The sequence below is a fragment of the Octopus bimaculoides genome, chromosome 10, assembly GCF_046866305.1.
Source record: "Octopus bimaculoides isolate indiv1 chromosome 10, ASM4686630v1, whole genome shotgun sequence".
In the NCBI taxonomy this organism is placed as follows: domain Eukaryota; kingdom Metazoa; phylum Mollusca; class Cephalopoda; order Octopoda; family Octopodidae; genus Octopus; species Octopus bimaculoides.
Window position 1 is genome coordinate 89092337 of NC_142937.1, and position 17423 is coordinate 89109759.

Genomic DNA, 17423 nt, shown 5'->3' on the forward strand with positions numbered 1-17423 from the left:
TCTAGTTCAGATAATGAAGAAAAGATTCCTCCACAAACGGCTTTACAACAAAGCTTTGGTGATAATGTTAGTACTTTAGAACGATTTTCAAAAAACGATCAATATTTTGAACGAAGCATGAAAGCTAAATTATAGGTAATGCTAGCATGAATTGTTACTGGGAAGAATTAGAGTTTCGTAAAAAGAAGCAAGCAGCCAACACCTGATACATCTTGTGTTATACAAATAAAACTCTGACTGAATCAGCAGTACCGCATTTTACTTTCTCGTACATTTTAGTCGCACAAACTAAAGAAAGAGTATGTACATTTTTTATTGAGTTACTTCGTTGTGTTCAAAAGATTTTTCTCTGCATAAATTCGGAGCCTACTGTATTTTAAATGCGTGTATATTTATTTATTTTATCCCTTTTCTTTTTTTCTTTTTTTTTTTTTCAATAATGAACGAACTTATCTGTACAAAAACTATCTTTTATCTTTTTCTGATAAAGAAGCGTCTAGAAGCAAAATAAAGAGGTAGAACATATTAAAGTCGTTAATTGAGGCACTTTGTGTGTGTGCTTGTATGTGTGTGTGCTTGTGTGTGTGTGTGCTTGTGTGTGTGTGTGTGTGTGTGTGTGTGTGTGTGTGTGCGCGCGTGCGTGTGTGTATGCGTGTGTGTGTGTATAATTCGTTTCAACTGTAGGTTTTAAAATTTCACCTGATGGTATATTTAACCAGTTATATATATATAATCACGGCCGAAGTATACTGCAGCCAACTGGACCAAATGATGCAGAAACTTACAAAAAAAAAACAGCCTGGATTAGTCAACAGATCCACTCCTATTTTAGTGCAAGACAACGCCAGATATCATATCGCAAAAATGACATTCGCCAAACTACAGGAGTTGGAGTTAGAAGTTCTCCATCATCCTCTATACTCACCTGATCTTACCCCCCCCCCCCCACTACCACTTCATCCAGAATTTGGATAACTTTTTGATGGGAAGAAAATTTAATTCCGACGATGCTGTAAAACAGGCCTTCCAAGATTTTAATGACTCTAGACTGCCAGGCTTTTACAGTTCCGGGCTGGACAAGCTACCGCTGAAATGGTAAAAGTGTATTGACAATATGGGTGCATACTTTGATGAATAAAACTATTCTTTGTATTTATAAAACGTTCGCAAAGTTTTTTTTCTTTTCTACAAATTTCATACTTGCGAATTAATATATTATACATACGCGCGCGCGCGCACACACACACACACACACACACACACATATTGTATATCGATATATATGTCATATACGTAACCTATTTAGTGGGTGTATAAACAGGACTAACTTAATTATTTCTCCGTTGACTGAAAAAATTATGAACCTTAATTGATTTTCAATATACACACGTACAGACATGCATGTATGCACACATACATACATACATACATACATACATACATACACACATACACACATACATAGATGCATACATACATACATGCATGCATGTATGTATGTACGCATACATACATGCATCTATTCTTGTATGCATACATACATTCATGCATACATGCATACATATATACATACATTCATGCACACATGCATAAATACATACATACACGGATACACACATGCATACATACATGCATGCATATATACATGTACACATACATGCATACATGCACACATGCATACATACATACATACATAATACGTACATACATACATACATTCATGCATACATGCATACATGCATAGATACATATATGGATACATACGTACATGCATGCATATATACACGTACACATACACACATACGTACGTGCATACATACATACATACATACATACATACATACATACATACACATACGTGTCATATGTCATGTTTCTGTGGAAGAGATCACACGTGATTAGCAGCTGCCCAAAAATGCCATCAAGGTACTTCCTCCCTATGCGACAAGACGTTGTCACAAAAACAATATAAAATACCGTTCGCAAAAAAGACTGTCCTGAAATAGATATAGAGAATCCCCTTGTTATTAAAAACGTACACAAATAGCAACGCAAGAAATACTGGTGGAACATCCCCACCATGACATCTGTCAAGCGTAAATATAACAGGCTGGATATTGCTATTTGAAACAGAGAAGAAAAAGTATGTACCGTCATAGAGGTCAGCTGTCCTGTTGATGTGAATATCTCTTTGGAAATCAAAGAGAAAGAAGATAACTATGGACAACTGCTTCAAAACCTTCAGCTTCTATATCCAGGTTGCAAATTTACGTTTATACCAATAATAGTTGGATTAATTGGGTTTGTAAGTAAAAGACTAACTGTCAGCCTGGGAAGCTTGGATTTTCAGAAAAAGAAATTAACGAGTTGATTCACACATTACAAATACCATCTGTTGGCAGAACAATAAAGCTTTACAAGACTTTTGTCAGGTTTAAAATGTGACATTGTTTTTGTTATCTACATTCCAATGATGGAGCTTTCTATCTTTGTTAGAAACCAGCTCCTTCTTCAGAGGAAAGATTTAAATGATTAAAAACTCAATAGTGACATACAAACATTCATTCGTACACATGCCTTATGTCAGATTGATTCCAAATGCAGATAAGATCCTCCTCGTTGGTGACTTCAATGCCCGAGTTGGATGTGATCACGAACGTTGGGAAGCATGGTCTCGGCAGGATGAACAGTAATCGTCTTCACCTTCTTCAGTTTTACATTGATTTGAACTCGTTTGCAACGCTACATACAACATCGGCCTCCCTCGTCACTTTGCATCCCGCTGAAACTGGACATAAAAACGCCTTTAACAGCGTGAAACGGAACCACACCTTGGACACGTGTCAAGACGAGTTCCCTCACTACACTCACTTGCATACCTCTCCTATGGAACATCCAGCACACACATGGCTGCTGACAACAGGATCGCTTCTTCCAAGGATGTCCAGCAGGGTGACCCTCTTCGTCCATCTTTTTTTCGTCGACTGTCGATGGTTTTGTTCAGTCAGCCCCTCACCCTTTAATGTCTGGTACCTGGATGACGCGACTGGGGTGACTTGACAGTAGCTGGGGACCCTCAGCATGTCATCCCTTGATGTCAACCTCCTTGAGCTTGAAATCAACCCGACCAAGTCGGAGGTGATAACTGTGAGCTATGGTGATGCTGAATCCCCAGGACACCGTACTCAGCATCCAGCCCATTTTGGCGGGATTCGGCTGATGCCAAGGGATGCCGTCTGCATTCTTGGCTCCCCAATCCTTCCGCAGACCATAACGGAGTGTCTGGAGACCAAGCTTGCGGACACGCCGCTCTGAACGACATAATTAGAAAGGATTCTCGTCCGACTGGAGCCAGTAGGTCTTGACCACGTGGCTAGTAAGCGCCTCAACGGAAAAAGAACCCATACGAGGGAAGTAAATCTCCAATATGGGTTTCGACACGTTCTTCGCCTCCAGCCTTTCTGCATCACCGCAAACTATAGTATCACCGCCCCTAACGCAGAAGAAAGATAAATACAGGAGCTGACTGCCCGCTATTCATTTGTGCCGGTCGCCTTCGAACCCTCGAGTGTTCTTGGACCTCGCACGATTGATTTCCTCCGCAAAATCGAGATAACTGCGGCCCGTCTGAGAAATGAGCCCCGCGAGGTGGTGTGGTTGTTGTAGCGTGTGTCGCTGGCCATCCTTCGCAGCAACGTCTTTGCAATTATGACCGCGAAGCACGGCTGAACACGCCATTTGATCCAGGATGTTACTCTCCGTACCACTCCATCTTTTACTGTTTAATTCCTCCACTTTTTCTTTTTCTTTGTTTCCTTGATGAGGTTGTTATGGGTTTTAATTTTTTTTTTTTTTGGTGGGGGTAGGTCTCGATAATTTGATCTTTTATACCTTTAATGGGTTTTTTCATTCCTTCCTTCCTGTAAGAATACAAAATGCACTTTCATTTCTATCCTCTCTGAAAGTCGCCGGCGGCGAGATTTGAACTCAGATTTAAATGTATTTATAGGTAAGGAAATATTGGAAATCATTTTGCCCAGGTAGTCTAATGATTCTGGAAACCACCGCCATATAAGACATGAATAATAAAGAACCAGAAAGAGGAGCCTCTCTATGGTCCCTCTACATGCTAGAAATCGCAGTCACGTCCATCTCACACCGTTTCGTCTTAGAAAATACCGCGTTGGATAACCTGATCCTCCGTTCTTTATGGATAAGGAAAAGACTGGATAGTCACAGTTGGAGTGCCTTTTATCATAGACCTGCTCGGTCAGGGCTGATTTGGTACTAAACAACAATATGAATAACAATTTTTACTTTTAACACAAGATCAATGGAATGTGTGTGCAATAGTATTTGTGTGTGTGTGTGTGTGTGTGTGTGTGTGTGTGTGTGTGTGTGTGTGTGTGTGTGTGTGTGTTATGGGGAGTAGGTGCCATTGTAGTAGCTTTAGAAGAGACATAGGAGAGTACACAGCTAATTGGTGAGATAATGTTTGGAAGGGTTTGATGTGTGAAAACCAGATGCTGTTGAAGTGGCGGTAAAAAAAGTAAGACGGCTAAACTGGAGGGGAACAATGTTTGCTACATTTCAAAAATCAGTCCTATTTTCGCTTGATTAGGCGCTATTATATTCTGTTGTAGGATTTTGAGATAGCTTTATCCCAAACTAAATGTTTTAGTGTCACAACTCCAGTGGAAAATGAGAGACTGTCATCGATGTTTTTTTGTTTTTTTAACTCTGAGTCGATCTTAAGCCATCAGATTTGTAATCAAAAACATTCTAACCATAACCAACAGCATTTTTCTTTCTTTTTTTGTCGTAGTTTAACCCTAAAATACATTATCCAAAATGTTCTTTTTCGAGACGATGAGTGTAGTTTGATGGTAACCTGGCTGTTGTTTCTAGCAGATCGAGAGACACGTGGAGGTTCCTTTGCGGACTTTGTTGTGGAAGGTCCCCCGTGGTAATGATGTGAATTGATTTTAAAACCAAAAATCCTGTGCTTTTTATGCTTTGTGTTTTCACGGGAACGAAACAGGATGTGACATTCATGCTTTCTCCGAAGGTTTCGGCAGTTTGAAAGTAAAGGGAATTAGGGTTTCAACAAGCGAGAATTGAAACCGTCTCGTGAACAGAGCGAAGCCGGTAGCTTAGTTGTCGCCCACCCGGCCGCTCGCTCACCGTTCACTAGTCCGCACGGCCTACAACGGCTTGCACACTCAAGAAATCAATAGTAATCATACTGATAGTAACATCAACAATATAAGGACAGCAACATCGGCAGGCGCAGCAGAAGAAGGCAGGGTACAGCAGCACCGGTAACAACAGCAGCAGCAGTAAAGAGAAAGCAATTATAACAGGATACGTCAAGTTTAACATCGGGATTTGCAGTTGTGGAGTAACCAACTCATCACGTTCCAACTATTGTATGTATTTTTAGTACGTACAAACACCATACTGTATTTTTTTACTATCTTTTTCTGTGTAATTTCTCTATATATCTAGCTATTTATATATCTGCGTGTCTATATGTCAGTGTTTCAATCAATCTATCTATCGGTGGGTCTTCCTGTCTCTTTAGCTGTTTGTCCATCCTTCTTTCTTTCTCTCTCTCTCTGCTTGTCTATTGATCTATCTTTCTATGTATCTATCGACCGATGTATTTATTTGCCCGTCTACTTAGTTGACTGCCCATCTATCTATCTACCCGTCTCGCCTGCACATCTATCTATCTGCTTATCTTTATATGCGCTGTCCTACCTAACCATCTGTCTCTCTTTTTTTTCCCCCATTTATATAATCAACACGACAAATTTATAACGATATATTATGACTATTTCTAACACCTCTTGGCTCTTTATTTTATAAACATTCATTTGACAGTCTCTGCATTTTATTCACCTACCTCTGTTTATATTATTGTCCATCCTTTTAAATAATCCCCCTGTCTACCCCGGGTATATTCCAGTGGACCTTATCTAATATATCATACGAATTCTACTGTTTGGTGGTTGGCTCTGTATTAGATAAACAGACTGGTTTTAATATATCTGTAGACATTTTCGGAGAAATGTTGCGAAAGTAACCATTCTATAATATTAGTCTTTCACTCTGCGTGGTACATGTCTGTCTGTTTGTCTCTCTACTTCTCTCTCTTTCTAAATAGCCCTGCCTTTCTTTACACACCCCTTATTAAATAGCAGCTTCCCTTCATACATTACAGCTTTCGCATATATATATATATATATATATATTGTAGATACATACCTGGTGGTAAGTATGCATGTGAAGTACTGAGTGTGCTGTAACCTGACCAGATTGTTATTTTTCTGGTATTGCTTTCGACTTTTGTTCCGTCATATATAATAAACATATTTATCTATCTATCATTCTCTCGTTTTATACACATACACACACACACACACACTCACAAACATGCCTACCTATATGCCTATCCGTTTATCTATGCATGTTTGTCTACCTGTGTGTTTGTTGGCGTGTCATTCAAGCCATCTGTGTATCCATTTGTCTGTTTATCGGCGTAATTATTTTGTCTCCTTTTTATCCCAGTGTGTGTGTGTGTCTGTATGTACATGCACATACACACACACATACATTTCTCTTCATTATCAATCATTCATTGTTTCCAGCAGTCTTTGTATTTTTCCTTCTCTCGCTTTATTTTTGTTTTTGAATCTTCTTTTTGATGTATAACACTACACACGCGCATACACACACACACACACACACACACACACACACACACACACACAAACAAACAAACAAGCACGCACGCATACACTTACACGCGCTATACTTCCGCAGTTCTTGCTACGAATCTAATTATTTTGACGCTTTCTCTTTCGTATAATTCTCGATAATTTGTAGAAACTGTTATCAATTTCTATTTTTTCCCCCCGTCTTTATCTCCACCTCTTTTTACATGATAAATAGTATTATCTTCATTAACCGGTCTGAGTGTTTTATCTGTAACGCGGCGATGTCCTACCGTGTGTGTGTGTGTGTGTGTGTGTATGTGTGTGTGTGTGTGTGTGTGTGTGTGTAAGCATACACGCCACAACCTTCGTTGCACTTACAATTTCCAGTTACACGTTTATCGTCGTTCATTTCACATCTCTTAGTTTAAATAAAATGAAATCGCTCCGCATTTTCGCTTTTTAGTATTTTGCTCGCTCTCTCTCTCTCTCTCTCTCTCTCTCTCTCTCTCTCTCTCTCTCTCTCTCTCTCTCTCTCTCTCTCTCTGTCTTTGCTGTTTGCCTTCTTCCTCGTCTAAAAACAAGAGCACGGAAGAAACAGTGAAGAGATCGACGAGGTGAAAACACAAGAACGGAATCTTGAGAAAACAGACACAGTTACAGTGATGAACAACATCAGAAACAAACACGCATACACTTAAACAAAACTATTGCTCACACATGCATTGAGAGATAGTGCGTGTGCGTTACATACGTTACACAGTTGCTTACAGAGAGATATTGAAAGAGACAGACAGAAGATCACAGATGTACAAACAACAAAGCCACTGGGATAATCATATAGTCAGTCACTTATATACACACAGAGTAGCTTTCTTATTTTGCTAAGTATTTCTGGTGCCAAGCTCTTCAGAGAGATTCTTCTCTCTCTCTCTCTCTCTCTCTCTCTCTCTCTCTCTCTCTCTCCATGTATTTCTCCTAGTTATCCATACCCCTCTCTTTACATCTGTCTCTATGGCACTCTGACACTTTATTTCTGTGACACACGCTTTTTAGCTTTCTAAAGCAGCCTACTCCGTTTATTAGCTTTATCTTCTGTTTCTCTCTTTTCAATGTTTACTAATTTACTCCCTCTTATTACACTCACTGTCCTTTCTCTCTTGCTATATGAATTTTTCTCACTCTCTCCTGCTCACTCCGTTTCGTTCTCTCTTTAAAGATGACCACTTGTCTGGTGTGCAACAGGAAAATAGAACGACTGACCAGCAACAAGATTCAAAGAAAGAAACGGATTAAAACTATGAATAAAGCAACAAAACATTAGCTGAAAAGGGGGGAGATCCCTGGAGATGTTTCCATATTAACTAAACACATCAGCTTGTTAGTTGTCTATCGTTTCACCCAAATTGTCTCTTCTCACCCACTTTGGTATCGTTCAACCAAGGAAAACCTATACAAACTTACTAACCGAACCGAAACAAATCAATTGATTTGGAAACACATTATACTATTATATCAATAATGGTTTAATACATTTTTGAAGTGAGAGAAAGAATATAAGACAGAAGGCTAATAAATTCACTTAAATTATTAAAAACAAAGATATACAGGAGTGCTCCAGCAAGGCTACAATTTGTGATCGCTAAAGAACTACGATTAAAATGAAAACGATTAAAGAGTAAATGCATGAAAAAACGCAAACAAAATTGGTATAACAATATGTAAAAATAAATACATATTTACAAAACTGTATGGATGTATTTGAAAATAAATGCATAAATAGAGAAATAATATACATATCAACAACCACAGGAAATGTTGATAAATCGAACTGTTTGGGCTTCGATTTTCAGTTTTAATCACTATACTTTCGTCGCTAATATTTTGGGAAAGGCATGAATATTATATAATCATGTTTGCTTTACCCTAAATAATGTTTGATATTTTTATTCTTGTAAGTTAAAATATGAAGAAAAAAAGATCTTTATAACATTTATATAGAAAAATAAACGGATATTTTCATATTTTTCATTATTTCTCCTCATGATTGGAGAAGCGAAAGAAGTGAGAAGAAAAGAAAAAAGAGAAGCCGTTTTAATAAAAGCAAACAACAATGTGATAGAAAACGTTAAATGAATTCGAAGTGAAATGGACTTTAAATAATAAGAGACAAGAAATGTAAATCTTTTAAGGAAACCTTATTTATTTTTATTTTTTCTACATTTCTACATCTCTATAATTCTGCAAGTAGGAACAGATAAATATAAATATATATATATATATATATATGATTGAATATATGCATGTAATATATGTGTGTATATAGGTTTGAAAGAAACACATCGAATAAGTAATCTTTGCTTGGGGGAGTCGGCAGGTGTGTGCGTGAGTGTGTGTGTGAGTGTGTACATTCGTGTGTAAGTGTGTGTGAATGTATGCCTGTGTGTATGTGTTATTCTCTGTGGTTGTTTTTTTGTTATCGTCTACAATATTAACCACATCCTGTCACACACCGCTCGCAACCGGTCTCGCCTGGCTTAACACAGTTCATTAATTAGCAAAAGCCACCTCTTTAAGGTTTTTTGTTTGTTTGTTTGTTTGTTTGTTGGGTTTTTTTCTGTTTGTTAGAATTTACAATTAACTTCTTAGCTGGTTGAGTAACAATTTCTTGATAATAATTGTGACTGTTGCAACGGACGATCACACATGCATACGCAACAGCTGGTGCAGCTCAACAATAATAATAATAGATATAAATAAATAATAAAAATAATAACTGTAGAAAACACAGACGACATCAACTGTAACAATAATAAAAACAACAATATTAACTACAATTTAAAATGTCAAGAATTTCTTGCATAACAAATAGCAAGCTACCCATAACAAAGTAACTATACTTAGGGTAGTTATATATATATATATATATATATATATATATATATATATATATATACTTATTTATTTATCACACACACACATGGCATCTCGCTTTCCATTCTGAGACAAGTTCAAGTTACATTTGTACCTGGCATGCACAAACAGGAGTTTCTCAGAAACCAAATGTTTGCATCTTTCGAATGATCTCCATCCAGCCACCCAGTTTAAATATTGTCCCCACTCAGTACATTCTATAAGCCATTTCATTATCTCCGTCACATTCTTCTGTCTATATCGCCGGGATTATATATATATTATATATATATATATATTTATTTATTTATTCTGTTCTACTTCTTTTGTTTCACGCACGTATGTTAAACATAAATAGCTATTTATGTTCATAGATATAAGGATACATACGAAGTATATATAGTTTAGAGCACGAAAATATATAAATACGTATACATATTTATTCAAATATGCATGTGCTAATATATATAATTTGTTATTTTACCTTAATTCTGCTGTGAAAAAATAATTTACAAAAAAATCATGCATATATATCGATAATTTATATACGTTCTATATATATATATATATATATATATATATATATAAGTTAACACCAATATAGAGAGAAACAACTCCAGTATACAAAGAAAGTGCTAAAACTAAAGAAGGTTGTATTATAACAGAAAACTTAAAACTAAGTGATTTTTAAATCCAAAACGTAAATATCAATTCTAAAATTCAACTCTCAAATCCGCAACAGAGATGATCCAAGATAGGAGAAAAATTCCTGGATACAATCCTTAAATCACAGAACGTATTTCTGAAATCCCGAAACTGTAATGTGAAAAATCGGAAGCAAGGTAAAATATCAAAAAGTAATTATCATCAACAAGGGTTAAATTCCTAAACCAAACCAAACCCGACACAAGGTGAACTCCGTTTTCACAAAATCCCTCCAATACACAGGCATATACCCATTAAACACATACACACGTCAACTCCATCACTTCCTTTGAGGAAAGAAAAAGAAAAAAGCTACACAAAAGCTGAAATCAAACCAGTACCAATGTTAGGCCATGAAGAAACAGAACGTACGGACTTTGTCGCTAATAGTTTGCACCTTCACATATCTCTTGGTCGGTGCTGCAGTCTTCGATGCGTTGGAATCTGAATATGAGAATGAAATGAAACGCAAACTTCAGAGCGAAGAGTCCAGGCTGCTACACAAATACAATATCTCATCGGAGGATTTCCGCGTTCTTACTCGGAACGTTATTAAATCTGTACCATTAAAGGCAGGTATACAGTGGAAGTTTGCTGGAGCATTTTACTTTGCTACCACTGTCATCACAACGATAGGTAAGTCGGATTTTAGTCCTTGCATTTTCTTTGATTCATTTTGTTGTTATTGTTTGTTTGTTATGTGACTAGGAGGAGTGGCAGCAACTGCAAACTTTGCACGATCTCAGAAACTTGTTGGGTGCTGATGGATCCAGGAAACATGGGATATTGCAGCTGAAAGTTGAGCGTCAAGATATCCAGTTGATCCGAGACTTGGACTGAACACTTGCAACCGAGTGGACTCCACTCACATAACAGGAGAAATATCTATTCTGGCGAAGAAGATATATATATAAAGCTACCATGTCCATTATCTCAGCTTTTTGCATTCTCCCTAAACCAAGCTGTTGGGTAAAGTTCATAATAAAGTTGATACTTAACTTGAAGTTTCCAATTTAGATAAACATTTGTTGAATTGCACCATTCAAACAACTTGTGGGAAAGTCGCCAAAAACAAAATGGAAACAACAGTGTCTGGCGGTTCAATCACCCTTTAATTACATCCGACCATCTTAAAAAGATGACACAACATATCAGAGGTGGACTAAGCCGTCGGTCAATCTGAGGAGCCTGCACTCTACATGTTAACTCTACTGATATCAATGCTAAGGGGCTCGGTAAACAGTTATGCCCGAGGGCCCTTAATACTCTCAGTTCGCCCCTGCAACACATTGTACTGTAGTCCTAGGTATACTACGTTGAAGTACAAGATGAGACGGTCAACGTTGCAACACCCTTGATTATAGTTCTGTTGAGTCAGATCTGACCCGGCTCTAAATAAAGATACCACCACGTTCCAACACAGGAACATCTTACTTTGTCGCTCGACCAACAGAACACGAGTCAAACTTCCCTTAAATCACTCCCGACCATCTTTTATGAAGTGATGTATTGTATATCTAGAACTGCATTATGTATGGATAAAATACGGGTGGTCAGTTATGTAAAATTTTTTCTTGGTCATAGGTCTGTCGTATCAAGGATGTCTTGGGACACAAACATCAACAACAACAGTTGTCATTTGGAGTTAGAATTAGAGTATGGGTTTAGAATTTAAAATGTAGATTTATGTGGGGTTAAAGCTATTGGGATAAGTATTGAGGGAACAGTATTTGTTTCAAAACAAATTGTATTTACAGACCATTTCTTGAGCAGTCGCAACATAGCCGAGTAGTTAAGGCGTTCACTCTTGAAATTACAATGTATTTATTGTCGGTCACTCTACATGTTTATCTTCTACCCCAGCCTCATGTTGATCAAATCCATGTACGTGAAACTGAATAGTGTAAAATTGTACTGGTATTCATAGAACCAGCCTTGTCACACTGCTTCTACCTGGGGAGTTCATTAGGGTGTATGTGTCTGTGGAATACTCAGACACACAATAGTTCACTAAGTAATAATTCATTTAACCAAACAACTGGGATGTTCATCCGTCGATACCAACGGAGGATCCTTTTTTATAAATTTTATTTTTGTATATACAACACGATATGCAAGTTGTTTATGTGACTCAAAAAAGAAATGAGTGTATGGACACACACACACACACACACACACACACACACACCATATATATATATTATTGTGCTTTTAATTATTAATTTTTCTATATGTGATAGTGGATTTTCATCGATGAGTTCTTGAAAATTGGTTATTTTCCCTAAAACTATATATTTTATATATATATATATATATATATATATATATATATATATATATATATAATGGATGTGTATTTACATATTTATGTCTTGCACCTTAGTCCCTAGATGAACCTTAATTGGGCAAAGGTATCTCAATCCCAGCCATGACCACCCATCTTCCTTTTGGGGACTGTCTTATTCAACATATCTTCCCTTTCTAAAAAGAACGGTAGGGTACGATTTGAAAATTTTGGCTGCTATTTCTAGCATATCAATCGATCACATGTGAGACTTCTTCATTTGGCTCGTGTTAGCTAAGATGTATATATATTCAATGTATGGATGTATGGTTATATTATTGTGTATGCATGCATTTGTGCGTATGTATTCGTATATAAAAACGTATGTTATGTGCATTATGTACCGAGTATATTAGTCTCAGTAGGAGGGTGCAACCCATAGCTTTTTCTTGGCCTCATGTTCCATGGGATTGAAACAACAATTAAATAGATTTGATTTGATTAATGTTTAAATTGAACTTTTTTTATGTTTCTATATATTTTTTTTTGTTCTCCAAACGGTTTCAGTCATTGAACTGAGGTCATGCTGTAGCACTCTCCGTAAAGGTTTTATTGATTATATCGCCTCTTCCTCTGTTTTCTGTACATTTTAGCTGGGAACCTATTTTATTGATCTCTACATATCAAATTGCTAAGTTGTGTTTTTGTCATTAAGGCATGCAGTTTAAGACACCGGTTAACACTGATAAACGTAAATATAGACACACACACACGTCTGTGTGTATATATATGTATATGTGCATGTACATATGTGTAAACATAAGTATGTATATATATATATGTATATGTACATACGTGTATACATAAGCATGCATGTATATGCATATGTGTATTTGTATGCATGTGTATATGTATGTATATATGTATGTGTATGTATATATGCATTATGTACATATATATATATATATATATATATATATATATATATATATACATATACATATATTTGTGTGTATATATATATGTGTGTGTATGCATATATATATATATATATATATATATATATATATATACATATATTTGTGTGTATATATATGTGTGTGTATGCATATATATATATATATATATATATATTTGTGTGCGCGTATCTGTGTGTGCATGTACATACATGTACAATTATCATTTCAATGTGCAGAGTATATGAGGGGTAGATTCAGCTGGTAGATCAGTCCAGGGCCCAGACCACAACACCGAGGGGAGGGGAAAAGGGTGGGGCTATGAATACCTGACAGGTCTCTCCCTGAAATACCATTTCAGGTCCCTTGAATTTCCTGGAGACATGCCTGTCCAAGAAATCTGAAACCGGTCTGGTTCTGGTATACATAATTTCTCTCAGGGGCCCTGTTCTTGCTACAGTAGAGGTCTTTTGTCCAAGATGCTCTGCTGTAGGGTTGCACCCAGAATGGGTATATTTGCAAAGGAAACTTAACAACACAGATCTCTCTCTCTCTCTCTCTTTCTCTTTCACACACACAAACACACACATGCATGCACATATATGGGTGTGTAGTTAAGAAGTTGGCTTCTTATCCACTTGGTTTCAGGTTCAGACTCACTGAGCGGCACCTTGAGTAAGTGGTTTCCATACATAGTCTTAGGCTGACCAAAGCCGTATGAACAGATTTGGTATATAGAAACTGAAAGAAGCTCATCATACATATCATATCATATGGGCAACAGACATTAAATGATGATGATAATGATATATATATATATATATGGGTGTATGTAGTTGTGTCCCTTTGTCTTGGCATCCCATAATAGATGTAAACAAGTATCCCTGTCATATAGGCAGTGTCATTCCCAATCTTCTTGGCAATGGAGAAATATTACTTTGCTAGGAAACAAGTAAGGGTTGGTAACAAGAAGGGTCTCTGGCCACAGAAAATCTTCCTCAATGAACTCCATCTGACCCATGCAAATATGGAAAACTGGATGTCAAAAATAATGATGATGAAGTTGTGACATTTTGCTTCTTTGTTTTTCTTTTTTGTTTTTTTGTTTTTTTTTTCATACCCTACCATAGAAATATTCAATAAATACTTTATGTTATAAATGTGAGTGAAGAGACTTATTTTTCACATCTGAAGGCTTTGTGCAATCAACTTTACAGTCAACTGTTACACATCAGTGAATCTATGATTATTTTAGACTCACTCATGTATAACAATTGACTATAAAGTCATTTGCACAAAATCTGTAGGTATGATGAAGTTTGTTTTCTCACTTACCATTACCTAGCTATCACATACGCACACAATTAAGCGGTAGAGGCGGTGCTCCAGCAGGGCCACAGTCAAATGACTGAAACAAAAAATATCATCATCATTGTATTAATGATCACTTTTCTATGTTTGCATGGGTTAGATGGAATGTGCTGAGAAAGAATTTCTATGGCCAGATGCCCTATTTGTCACCGACCATCACTGATTTCCAAGCAAGGATATACCTCCCTATGGTCAGACATGTTTTCATGGAAGATTGGAAGCAAATGACATAACTCTTATGGTGGTTACATTCATTTACAACTATTGCATCATGCCAATGAAAGAAGGCATACAAACACACACCTCTATGCATATATATATATATATATATATATATATATATATATATATATATGGCATGTAAAAAGCACCATTTGAGTGTGGGTTGTTGTCAGTGCCACCTGACTGACTCCCATGCCAGTGGCACGTAAAAAGCACCATTCAAGTGTGGTCGATGCCTGACTAGTCCTCATGCCGGTGACACATATAAAGCACCTACTACACTCTCGGAGTGGTTGGCATTAGGAAGGGCATCCAGCTGTAGAAACCTTGCCAGATCAGACTGGGGCCTGGTGCCTTCTGGCTTGCCAGTCCCCAGTGAAACTGTCCAACTGTCCATGCCAGTATGGAAAGTGAATGTTAAACAATGACAATGGTGATGATATATAAAAGTCAAATTTAGAATTAAAGAATTAAGGTTTAGAAAGTAAGCATTAAGTGCTTCTTTCAGTTTTCATCTACCATATTCACTCATAAGGCCTTGGTTGACCTGGGACTATAGCAGAAAACACTTGCCCAAGGTGCTTCACAATTGAACTGAACTCAAAAGTTTGTGGTTGGTAAGCAAACTTCATAACCACACTGCCACATCTGTACCTTATACTTGCTCCCATACTTAATGAAATAATTAAAATATCATTAATCATTAGCAAATATTTTTTCCCCATCACTTAATTATCTCCAGTCAGCTTTTCAATAGTCCCTCCAATAAATATGTTAACACTAATTCGAATGAATGGTGCTCAATAAGCAAAAGCAAATGACTGATAATTTTGTAGATCAATAGATTCTAGTGAAATCCTGATCCTTTGACACAATCAAGTTTAATTTTCAGAAGGTAATCTTTTTAAATACATTCATACATGTGTGCGTGTGTGTGCGTGTGTGCGTGTGTGTGTGTGTGTGTGTGTGTGTGTGTGTGTGTGTGTGTGTGTGTGTGTGTGTGTGTGTGTGGTTATCTTTTTATCATGCAATATATTAGTGATTATAACATATAACTGTTCAGAATGTATATGGCCTGATATTCATATTAAGTGTGCTTTTTCTGATTTATAGACAACTAACTGATGATGTGTTTCTGTGTGTGTGTGTGGCTCTATGTGTGTGTGTGTGTGGCTCTATGTGTGTGTGTGTGTGTGGCTCTATGTGTGTGTGTGTGTGTGTGTGGCTCTATGTGTGTGTGTGTGTGTGTGTGGCTCTATGTGTGTGTGTGTGTGTGTGTGTGTGTGGCTCTGTGTGTGTGTGTGTGTGTGTGAAGAGCGGTAGCGGAGTGGTTGGTGAGTGTAGTACAAGCCATGTACTACATTGCAGTGGTTTCAATAATGAGAATTCAGCCATCCAATCAAATTCACTCAAACAATTGCCTACTCAATGGTATGTGACTGAATATCCTACAGACATATGTACTCTTAAGAACCTGTATGACATAATTCGTGACAAAGCTGTAGTTTTTAAATTACAGGTGTGAACCAGCTTTGGGGCACAGTTTCCATCTATCCAATTCCATTCACAAGTTATGGGTTCACCCGGGGTGATGTGAAAAGATACTTGTAGTAATGGTTGTGAAAATAGATGTTGTAGTATTGGTAATAGTAGCCATGGTGGTGGTTGTGGTATTGGTGGTGGTAATAATGCTAATAGTTGTTGTGATAGTGGTAGTAGTAGCAGTGATGGAAATAGTTGTGATATTAATGGTAGAAATGGTGGTATTAGTAGCACTGATGGTAGTGGTGGTACTAATAGTTCTAATGGTTGTGGTACCTGTTGAGAAAATAGTATTGTTTGTAGTTATAGCTGTAGCATTGACATTGTTTAACCCTAGGTCAACCCTAGTCAGGGTAGTCTGTGATCAAAGGCATGGCAGCTATACCCATCTCATGTTACTTCTTTTTTTTTTTTTTCCATTTCTGTGACTACATTAGTCAATGTGTTCTTTTTTTCCATCAGACAGAAGAATATGATATGGAAGAAAGTTGACTGCTATATCTAGCAGATCGAGTGACCATTAGTTTGTTGTTTGTTGTCATACTCATAATATGACAGGTGAAAGGGGTGCTGATAGTGACAGCAGGGTGGTTTTTATGATGATAGTGGCACTAGTAATAATAATATGGTGATGGCGGTAGTAGCCACCACTAATATTTGTATCACTGTTACCACTATCTTTACTGTTATTATCAGTTCTGGGTGGCAGCA

The 17423-nt window shown here is 37.1% G+C and overlaps 1 protein-coding gene across 2 annotated transcripts in view; it reads left to right on the plus strand.

Annotated features, from left to right (window-relative positions):
• The first annotated feature begins 5186 nt into the window (after nucleotides 1-5186).
• Nucleotides 5187-17423, plus strand: part of LOC106884434 (two pore potassium channel protein sup-9) — a 177335-nt gene continuing 165098 nt past the window's right edge. Inside the window, exons 1-2 of one of the 2 annotated variants that reach the window (XM_052971352.2) lie at nucleotides 5187-5442; nucleotides 7939-10973. In XM_052971352.2, the coding sequence (XP_052827312.1) occupies nucleotides 10691-10973 (283 nt within the window). In that variant the 5' untranslated portion in view covers nucleotides 5187-5442; nucleotides 7939-10690. The remainder of the gene's footprint in view (nucleotides 5443-7938; nucleotides 10974-17423) is intronic. The other variant, XM_014935820.3, reaches the window with a different exon arrangement.